Raw genomic sequence first — 11,232 nt, 5'->3', positions numbered from 1 at the left:
ATCCATTGAAAAGTTGCAGCACTTTGAAATTAATTTTGATGGAAAAAATCAACGCAAAATAGTGATTTTTGGCAATTTTGAGATGTCCCCTCGTTGCCATGGTAACAGAAAATTTAAGCCTGAGCATTTTGTTGCAAGGGCAATGGTCCAGTCAACATTTGTGCCAAGTTTGATAAGTGTTGAAGCAGTTTTTATAGTATTATAGCAATTTGAACTTGTAACGGGAAACTTTTCAATGAAAACAGCCATTTTTCACAAAATGCTCATGAAGTAATGGGTTAAGGATAAATGGTCTCAAGAAATATAATGTAAACAATTTTTAATATGATTTCAGATTTATTTCTTAATTTACATGTATTTTAAACCTCTGTAAAAAGCATCATTAAAAAATACTTTCAAAAAATAAATTAACATGCAGTTTATATCAGATGTACAACCAAATTTTAAAATGTTTATAAAAACTTTTAAATCTAAACTTCTTGAAAAAAAAGTGACTTTTTCAAAAATTGGGTTTTTGTTTTAAAAATTAAATTAATTTTTCAAATTCTTTTAATAATACTAGAAAGCCCCCGTAAAAAAATGATGCATGCTGACACAGACAGCATAACGGACAAGGGCAAATCTATATCCCCCTACTTCATGAGCAGTAGGGCAATAAAAAAAGGTTTAAAGACAAAACAAAAACATACAACAACAATGGAAAAGGCATATCAAAACAATAGCATTGACTTTGCATTATTGGTAAATGGTTAACTAAACTTGTTCATTGAAAAAAGATGCATTTATTTCTCTTAGGAAGTGATCGGGAAAAAAGGAGAGTGTACAATAGGCTTATAGAATCCACTAAGAATTTGTGTCAAAAATGATTTATTCATTTCAATATATTACGTCACTTGTAATACACCTTCCAATTCTCCTCCAGATTGCAATATTTCTTCTATCAATTTATCAAACTATTTTCAGAATAACTACAAAATGGAGTTAGTTCTTATTATGTATATTTCATATAAAACACTAATATTATGTAATATTTTTATATTTTTAATAAAATAGGCATATTTAAATCATAACAAAATATCACAGTTCATTCATAGTACAACTTCATATATGCCAATTTTCTGTTGTATTTCTTTTCTTCTTTTGTGCTGTAAAGCTGAAAAGAAATGAAAAATTACATGTTTTAGGAAAACGGTTGAAAAATTTTGGATTTTATTCATTAAAATGTCAAATTGAGCGTAGTAAAGTTTTTTTACTTAATAACCTTTTCTTCTTTCTATACTATGATCAATGGTTAGCTATAATACAGAAATTTTTTAATGTTATACAGTAAAACCTCGGTAAAGCATCACCCTTTGAAAGACATAGATTTTGGTTGCTGCTCAGACGTGTTACTCTACAGAGGTTTAAAATTTTATTGTGAATAAAAAACGATTTTTTTGGGTAAAAGGTGACTGCCCCTTTTGAGGGCAGCTCTCCAAAAGGTTCATGTATATTTTAAGCTTGCAAATATCAGGGGTATTTAGGTATATTGGGTTTTTCTTTTTTTAAACCTTTTGCCACCAAAAGAACCAGTGAAAAAAGCTCACATTCATTTATAATATTTAAATAAACTTAAAATTTTAAATTTTTATAAATTTTATTTTTGTTTTCATTTTTCAGTGATTGTTTTTTTGTATTAATTTCCCATCAAAATTGCCCCCATGTATTATATGATATGAAAAAAAGTGAATACTCCCACATTAGGGATACTTTTTTAAACAATATTTTTATTGGGTGTAATTGTGTTTGATTTTTTAAAAAACCCTAATTTTCCCCAACCAGTTAACGTACAGTCCCCTTAAACCTTGACAGTGATAATAATATGACTAATAAGAGTTGTCCATAAGACAGCAAGCTCGGCCATTCTCAATGCTTGGTGGTAAGAAAAAAGGTAACTTGAGTTATGGGACCTTTAATAATGATAGAGAGCAAATTTGAAAAGTTTCAACCCATTTACTCGGGTAGTTTTGGAGAAAACAACTTGCAACCAAAGGGTGATGGCGACAGCTCAATGCTGATGCCTTGGTACATAATAGCTCTCCCTATTCTTCAAATAGTCATGGTGAAAGCACAGCCTCTCCCTAAACTAATAAAAGAGAATATATAAGAAGTATTTAAATCATATGAATAGTCAAATACCTTTTCTGTGTTCTGGTCAATAATACTGCGGACCTGTATAGTAGGCATGGCAATTGGGGTACCCCCAAATGATTGGTGCCACTGTACGCGTCTGTTTCTTCTTATATCATGCTCGTAAACCCCTGGTCTGCATAATAAAACAAATATAATAAATCATTCCTCTATCATATATATGTTACATACATACACATTTCTGTTACCCAGAAACCATACAATATATCTTATCATTATGCACCTAAAATCAAAATCAACTTCCAAAACACAATACTGAAGTCTATTAAATTTAATCTATTAAATTAGATTAAAGCAAACTACTTTGATTGTTTAAGTTGCTAAATAATGCTTCAATGGATCCGATTTGTCCAGCTTTCATCTTAATAATATAAATATTCTTTGTGATTTTGCAGGCTGACCATGATTCACATCTCATCTTTGGCACCTTTTAAGGCCTTCTTTTATTATTATCTCAGGTTATTGTACATTTAGGTTCTCATTGACTGCCATACAGTGACATACTTTTGGCTCAAAATTCATATCTTTGGCTAATACTCCGTGGAAATTGCATAAAGGTAAATTATCATCACCTTGTGCTTCAAAATAAAGCGATAAGGGCATAACTGGCAACATGTCCGGGGTCTGTACTCAACAGCAAAAGCTGTTTTTTGTCCCTTACTGGGAGGATGGACCCTCATTTAATATAGACTACATACAAACATACATGGCAGCTGGACAGGCTCTAATTACTAGTGTGACAAAAGCTTTGCAGTTTTTGCTGCAGTAGTTTAGCTTTGGCTTCAACACACACATATTTTAGTGGGGTTTTTTTTGTTTTTGTTTTTAAATATGTCTGACACTTACCCTGGTAATACTTCATTTATATCTCTTCTGTAAACTGGGAATCTATCAGCACCAACTAAGAAAGGTTTCTTGGACCTATCAAACTCCATTAGGTCTGTACATTTTGTCTGATAAGTTGTTGGACTAGGTGTTTGGAACTGTAAACATAATGATAAACAGTTTTATTACTTGAAACTTCAATAATATTATGTATGGTTAAGGTCAGTTAAAATTTATATGAAAAATATTTCATTAAAAAACAGAATGATACTGCAAACACAAATCATAATAATTCACTTAAAACCTTTTATTAATAGAGATTTATATCTATATATACAATGCTCCCACTACCCTAGAATGGTTTACTTATTATACACACCCTGTTGACTAAATGTTAACATATATATACAATTTTTCCACTACCTTAAGACTGGTTAACATATAATCCATGTTCCCACTACCTACCTAGACTGGTTGTCAAAAACAAGTTTTTCCATATTAATAAATACCCTTGACTCTTTTACAAAGGCTGTCATATACATGTATAATAAACAATGCACCCAATTTAATACATGTGTGAACAACAAAATTGGTCATGCAATAAATTCTCAAATCACAGCATTCAAAAATTTCCAATTCCAAAGCCAGTGCTAGAAAGAAATCTTTTTTTAAACTCATGCTTCTTATGTCCCATTTACTTCCAGAATAATTGTGCTGAAAGCTAATTATATTCCAGATATGATAATTTTAGGTGATAATTAATTTTACTATCCTAAATTTGTGCAATGGAATCTCCCTTTTTTGAATCAGGAATTCTACATTATTAAAAATTTGTTTGTTTGATTGGGTTTTATGTCACATCGACACAGTATAGGTCAAATCGCGACGTTCCAGCTTTACTGGTGGCGGAAGACCTCAGGTGCCCCTCAGTGCATTATTTCCGGCACAAACGGGCACCTGAGTAGAACCACTGATGTTCCGTAAGCTAGCTTCCTCATATGAAAGAATCCAAGTCCCTGTCGGGATTCGAACCCACAGCGGTGAGGGGCAAGTGGTTTGAAGTTAACAACCTTAACCACTTGGCCACGGACGCCCCTTATTAAATGAAGGGGTTTCATTTCAAAATACTGAAATCATACATACTGCCAGAAGACTGCACATAATAATTTCATAACCTTTATACTGCAGTAACAAGTTAATTCCTATTAAAGTTAACCCATTACTGCACTAAGGTTACAAGATGTGCATGTTTAAGCTTAAACATTACTTTATATTAGCCTTAGTGACATATGAAAATCAGAGCATTATGAAACACCTGCCCAGATATTGTGCATGCTTTTTTGTGTGCAGTTTGTTACCCCTATAGTAGTATTTGCCCTTTGTAAAACATTTAATTTCATATCAGAGTCCCGTAGTTCAGGATTCGTATTACTTTTGAAAAAAGTTCCCTGTAATAAAAGATGATCATCTTCAAAGTATTTAAACGACAATACAATTAACATATGTTTCAAAAAGTTGTGATCAGTTTTTTCTAATAATCTAGTTCGCAGCTATTGATAAGGCTTTTAATTCAAGCAAATGTATATTTCCAATTACATCAAAGTTTTTGTCATAAATGCTACATTCTCCTCCTTTAAATACTTTAAAATTCAAAACAAGTGCTTGAAAAAGATTAAGTCATAGTCCTAACTTCTTAAGCACAGAGTGGTCTCTTATTTATTCCAAGGGTTGTTCTATTTTCTAGTCCATCTGTAAGATTTTAAAGTACAAAGATAATTACTAGTATACTGTATAAATACAAGCTGAATGTCTTAAATTGACTAATCCATCTTTCAATCTGGACAAAATCATTCATTTGATTCAAGGAAAATACCAAATTACATGTACAATGTATGTAACTGACTTTGCAAACAGTGCAAACCATGATCAGGCAACATGTATACATGTGCCAGCTGATCTTGGTCTGCACTGGTCACATGGGTAGTCAGTTGCTGCAATTGCAGACTTAAGGTTGAAAATATGAAAACTGTCATTATTATTCAAGCTTATTTAGTAAGCAAAAATAAAAAGCAAAATATTTAGATATGGCCTCAGTGCCTCATTAACTTACTATGTTATCTTTGGGAAGTCTTGGACCTGTTCTTGCTCCCAAAGTGTAACCTTTGCTGGAGTTGATCTTGTGTTCAATTTCATACCAAAAATTTGTTTTCTGAAAAAAAAAAAAATATGTTGCCAATATTAAGTATAAGTATGTGACTTCTTTTCGCAGTATTTGGAAGTACCAACTTGTACAGTCAGGTGCAGTCCCTGTGGTTGTAAATTGGTGTATTTTGGCATGCATTATTTGAACAGGAGTCTTTTACGTATCACAAGTAAAGGGATGGAGACATGTATGTTTGGGAAAAAAAACAATCCTGATTTATTTATGAAGAAAAAAATATTTTGGGAGTCAAAAGCTTAAAATATACCTCTTCATTCTCATAGCAGCCTGGACCTCTGTGTGGAGCCCCTCTCAGTGGGCAGATCTCATTTCCAAACCTGTTCTGGGGCATTTTTACAGGGAACAATTCCCTGTCTAAGGTAGTCATAAATGACACCTTTGGCCCCTTTTCCACTGAAAAAGAAACAACAACAAATGTCATATTTTGCTCAAAACTCTTCAAAACCCTCATCTTATTTCATGAGTAAACACTCAAAATGTTATATATGAATGTGAAGCAAGATTTAACTAAACTATTAATACTAACAGCATAGCAAACGATTACGTCAACATAATTTCAAGCCAAATAACTATGATGATTACAGTTATGATTGCGATCTAAAATTATAAACAAAATGATGGCTATTTTAATTTGACATGAATCATATTACATGAAATAATGAATTTAAAAAAAGGGCAGATGTTTACCAAAAATTAATAAAAAAAAAAAACAACTAAATTTGTAACATTCAGAATTTTTTATTACTCTTTACACCATACTAAATGCCTAAAATCTTGTGTTTAATTTAAGTAGGAAATAATGACATAATAACTAATGAATAGATGTAGGTTTAACTGTGCTGATCGAATATCAATAACAAGAGCTGCCAGAATGACAGTAAGCTTGAGTATTATCAGAGCAAGAACTTGGATAAAATATGAATTGACAAATAGGAGAGTTTCATTAAAATCCAAGACAGAGTTATAATTTTCTAAGATTACAAAGGGCAATAATTTAGTCAAAATCCATGCCAGAGTTATGGGTCTTTTTTATCAACCTAAAAATAACAATCATAAGACAAATGCAAATTTTTATGTGAATATCATATTCTGTTAGGGTGAATACTGCCTTGCACCAGTAATTTCCTAAATTTACAAAGGGCTGTAATTCAGCCAAAATCCATGCCAGATTTATGAGCAAGTGATATTAAACAAGATATTCTGTAAAGTGAAGATTCAAATGAATTATGTTAGGATTATCTGTCTTGAATGGTGAATCACAATGACATGTTTGAAGTTTAAAATAATTATCTTCAGCAGTTTTAGTGTACAAAACTTTACCCAGCAAAGTTCTTTCACCAAGGGCAATAATTCTGTAAAAATCAAAGTCTAAGTTATAGTTGTTGTAAAATGATCTTCAGTCTAAAGTGGATAATTTCTGTGTATTTTTTCAGGCAAGAAAACGTTACCCATGATTTTTTTTAAGTTTTCAAATTAAACAGGGAATAATTCAGTCAAACTTTATGCTAGAGTTATGGTTCTTGGATAGGCAACTTCAGTTATGTGTGAAGTTTCAAGTGAATAAAGTAACTTCAGTACTTGATATTGATCTTATACACAATACTTTAACTTGCAGCTCACAAAGGGCTACAACTCAGCCAAAGTCCATGCTAGGGTTTAATGGACTTTGAATTGTGATCTCCAAATTATGAAATATGATATCAAAACCTGTTATACCTTCAGTCAGAAGACCTGCAAATTCCTTTTTACTAACTTGTCCTATTTTAGATGGAAGCATTATTTTACTTGCTCTTTTTAACCTTTTATCATTTTTTTTTTCACTTTAAAATGCCCAGTTGATCACAGTATGATTTTCAAACTTTATGTTTTTATGCTTTTGGACTTTTAAGTCCCGATGATGATTTACAAACAGTACACATTAGCTTTCTTCAGTGACATTAGCTGGTGTACACATCTGCCCCTTTTTCACAAAGTACATTATAGTGTAAAAATTAAATATGTCCACATGATTCTCTGTACTGTGAAAGTGCTTCATGTTTGTGAAGCACCATACTAAATGGAAGCGTGTATGAAACTTCTCAACAAGTTGGACCTCAATATAATGAGCAACAAAGTAACACCAGATATCTATACATGAATGAGAATAGATAGGGATTCTACAGAAGAAAATTGTTAGATCTGATATGAGCAATTAATTTACCTGCAGGTTCTTTTTGGCATCTAGCTAAGTCATTTATTTCTTGTGTAGAGTTAGTATATCTATGAGCTATAGAAAAAGCATCCACTACAAACACACAACAGTATAGTGATATATTAGTAATAGCACTAGTGAATAGAATAAAAACAACAAAAATACTGAAAACAGAACAGTGTACAGTACAGAAACACACTAAATAATTATGAGATTTGAATGTAAAATTGCTGTAAATAACACACTGAGGTAGAAGAAAACAAGTGAATTACAGCAAATAAACAATCTAGTAATTTGTCAGCAATAAATTTTGTAAGAGGTGTAACTTTTTATAGACCTTGGCTTCTAGGTATCTACACCCTTAACAAAATTTATTGTTTGGGATTTGTTGTTTTGTTTTTTTTGTTTTTTTTTCTCTCGGAAAAGTAAACTATAAAACTTGTTTATAATCCCCATGAAAACATTTATTTTTTCTACATTATGTAAATGCTAAAATCTATATATAACGTATATTCACTTATAAGCAAAAATGCAATCCAGAGTTTTAAAAAAATTGTTTTAACCAAGTTGCACCCCTGTGTGTACTTGGTGGAAAACAGTAGCTACCAGTATGTAAAAATGTCGGGGGAAAAAAAACTTTTTTTCCACTGAAATCTCAATTAGGTAGAAATAATGGCTCTTTCAAATCAACAAGAGTTTCTTAAAGGGACTCCACTGAGGTTTTTTAACATGATGGGATTAGAAACATTTTTTCAAAATTTTTGTTAGACTGGATGTGCTGGTCTAGACCACTTACTTTCCTAGAGAAAACCAATTTTGTTGGGCAAATTGAAAGTGTTGCAACACTTTTCACTCAAATCTGGCAAAATATATCGCATACAAAGTGATTTTAATTGAACACCTAGTACATGTATATTTATATTTTATCTATTTGCATAATTTTCCGTTTCAAGTGCACTAGTTGTTATTGCTGGAAAAGTTGTATAAGTTATTAAAATATAGACATATTCTGCTTATTTGAAGGAGGCATAAATAAGGCTTTAGCCTTGAAAATGAAAAACGTGTTGTTAGTGAGGAAATAGTTGTGGATCTGAAAGGGTGCAGATTTAAACAAATAGTGAAAGATTTAAAAGTGTGCATTATATAAAGATTCAGAAATAATTACCAAATGAGTCGACTGAAGAAAAATAAACATTCTTGTTAAATCTTACAAAACATACAATAAAACTAGGCTAAAATCTTTCTCGAGTAAAAAAAAATAATTAAAAACACATTGATAGCATACTAAATGATACATGTATTTAAATAACTGAATCACAGAAAGCTAAAGAAACCTACACAATCGTGCTAAGACACAGATGTATGGTGTGTTAAAAAACAAACAGTCAACAACTGAAAAATAGTACCTGTTGCAATTTTTACTTCAAATTAAAAGGTCTTATTTAATTACTTCAAAATGCACCGGCCACTGTGATTGGGGAAAAGGGGCAACTGGGAAAAAGTTGGAACTTTGACTTTTTAAAAAAAAATTCACAGATCTATGTTTACGCTTGAAATAATTTGATCCTTGAGAATTTTTAAATAAAAATTTGATGTCAGCTTAATTTTCACAAAAGATTTCTGATAATTAATATTATTTTTAGTGCCAGCTGAATTTGCACATAATTGGATTTGATCCTTTCAAATCTTCTACTTAGCTTGATATTAGATGCACGTATCTCTTCCTCTCATGTATATACTGATGAAGGTTTTGAACAGCCTTCACCTTACCATTATGTTCCTTTAATTTCATTACAGCTTATCATGTTGTTTGATTCCAACAAAAAAATGGTTGATAAAAATAATATTATTAGTAATGAATCTTCAAATTCTCTGATGAAAAAGTGATCATATTTTCTGATTAAATGTTTTGCTTTCTTTTTAAATATAAAATAAAGAAATAAAAAGCATATACAACAAATGTCAACAACATGTTACAATATTCTTATACCTTCTTTATTTTCATGTCCATGCAAAACACTCAAGTGTTCTGCAGATTGTGTCAAATTTAATAAAACACATTCGTCTTTGAGGAAGCATTGAATTAAAAAAAATATATTAAAATGATTTACTATTAAAACTTATATCTCTTGAAATGACACTGCCTAAATAGAGTTAGTGCCATTGGGTACCTTTGTATTCAATATTTCTGTGAATTTATAATAATTAAATATGGATATATGCTTTCATGGACTTACTTAAATTTACTGGTAATGATTGTTGCATCTTTTCTTAAATATACAGGTGTCCACCAAAGTTTATGTCAATGATCAAAGTAAATAATAGAAGGTAAATCTGCCAAGTTCACAGGTAGCATGCTACTGTATAATTTACCACTTCTGCAAATTTATTAGCATTTGGCAGATCAAAATGCAATATTAGCTGAAACCCAAATTCCGTTGAGTATACGGAAACAGGACATTTCGGCCCAAAACCAAATCGGCACCAAAGCTGAAATTGCGGCCTACTTAATCCGTAGATATCTGAAAAAAATATTTCAATTTTTATGAAATTCAGAGATTAAGGGGAATCATGCCAGGCACAATGCAACTGAAAGGGATGTTTAGCAAAATGGTAGGATATTTAAACTGTTAAATGATCTGTCAAAAAAACTTTCAATTTAGACATTATAAACCGTTTATTAAGCTTACCTTCCATTGCCATAATATGACCGTGTAAACTATATAAATGTTAAAAGTTTTTTATTAATAAATTAACAGATTTAATGAAAATATCACAATTTTTTCCGCGAGTATTTACGTGGGTTGCTAAGCACGCAGCAACCACGAAAAGTTTAATTACCGAAAGGAGGTGACATCTAAAAGCGAAAAGGACTTTTTTCGTTAAATCACACCAATAGTCGCAAAGAACAAACACTGTCTACGACCAAAAAGCATTTGTTGCATGACAAGACGGATAATGAAAATTCTTTAGATCAATATAAAGCTGTAATCAAACATAAATATATAAAATTGAACAAGTCCAAAGATACACGTGCATATGACTACCGTGACTATTCGCTAGTCAAAATATATTGATGTGCCAAAGCCAGATTCCGAGATATTTTCGTTCTGGGTCAGAATCTCGCTTTTAGAGGCGAAATATTGTCCAGATACAAAATATCACAATATATCGTCTTGCAGTACAATTAGTTGGACTACATCTTATCTAGTACCGTTTTTATATATCCATTTAAATTATTTGACCTTTAACTATTAAATTAGACCTATCACATGTAATATGGTTTTATTAGATATTTTCTCTTTTCCCCTGCTTAGAGAAATGTATGGCAAGATAAGTTTTATCACCTACCTAACCAGATTTTACTCTTGAAAATGCTTATGCATGAATTATTAGCTACAAATTAAAGCAAATCAGTGTCCTTTAGAATAATATAAAGTCGGATGTATGTGTAATTTTTATCGAGTCGATATATGGGGATGTTTTCAGTCGTACATTCAATTTTATGATCCAAAGTAAACTTATCTTTACCTTGAATGAAATGATAAGTGTTGGGCTTTTAACTTTAAATGGATATTGTGAAACACAAATTATAATGTACGTAACAAGCGTTCTTTTTAAATTTACAAGAAAGAGTTTGTGTATTATTTCTTTTTCTTAGAAATATGCAAGGTTAGCATTTTTATTTATCTATCTATCTCTGGATACTGCCAACCCCTCTTACGAGTGTTAAAGGCAGGAATTTAGTGCACGTCGGATTGTTAGTAAAAGGTGAAAAGAAAAGGTAAAAAAGAAAATTCCAAAC

The 11,232-nt window shown here is 31.2% G+C and overlaps 1 protein-coding gene across 3 annotated transcripts; it reads right to left on the bottom strand.

Annotated features, from left to right (window-relative positions):
* Positions 1-850: 850 nt before the first annotated feature.
* Positions 851-10,271, bottom strand: LOC132734587 (ciliary microtubule-associated protein 3-like). Of its 3 annotated transcripts, XM_060721361.1 has the most exons (8): positions 10,118-10,268; positions 7,437-7,520; positions 5,484-5,629; positions 5,126-5,224; positions 4,374-4,463; positions 3,037-3,173; positions 2,179-2,305; positions 851-1,153 (listed from the first exon to the last, which is right to left on the bottom strand). In XM_060721361.1, exons 1-8 carry the CDS (start codon positions 10,128-10,130, stop codon positions 1,085-1,087), a joined length of 765 nt encoding a protein of 254 aa, XP_060577344.1. In that variant the 5' UTR covers positions 10,131-10,268; the 3' UTR covers positions 851-1,084. The 3 variants fall into 3 exon arrangements, with proteins under 3 accessions (XP_060577344.1, XP_060577345.1, XP_060577346.1); XM_060721362.1 differs by lacking the exon at positions 7,437-7,520 and having other exon boundaries at positions 10,118-10,271; XM_060721363.1 differs by lacking the exon at positions 4,374-4,463 and having other exon boundaries at positions 10,118-10,267.
* Positions 10,272-11,232: the final 961 nt, after the last annotated feature.

The sequence above is a fragment of the Ruditapes philippinarum genome, unplaced genomic scaffold, assembly GCF_026571515.1.
Source record: "Ruditapes philippinarum isolate M1 unplaced genomic scaffold, ASM2657151v2 ctg675_1_1_1_1, whole genome shotgun sequence".
NCBI lineage: Eukaryota > Metazoa > Mollusca > Bivalvia > Venerida > Veneridae > Ruditapes > Ruditapes philippinarum.
Note: the sequence above shows the minus strand (reverse complement) of the source record. Positions and strands in the feature narration are given on the sequence as shown.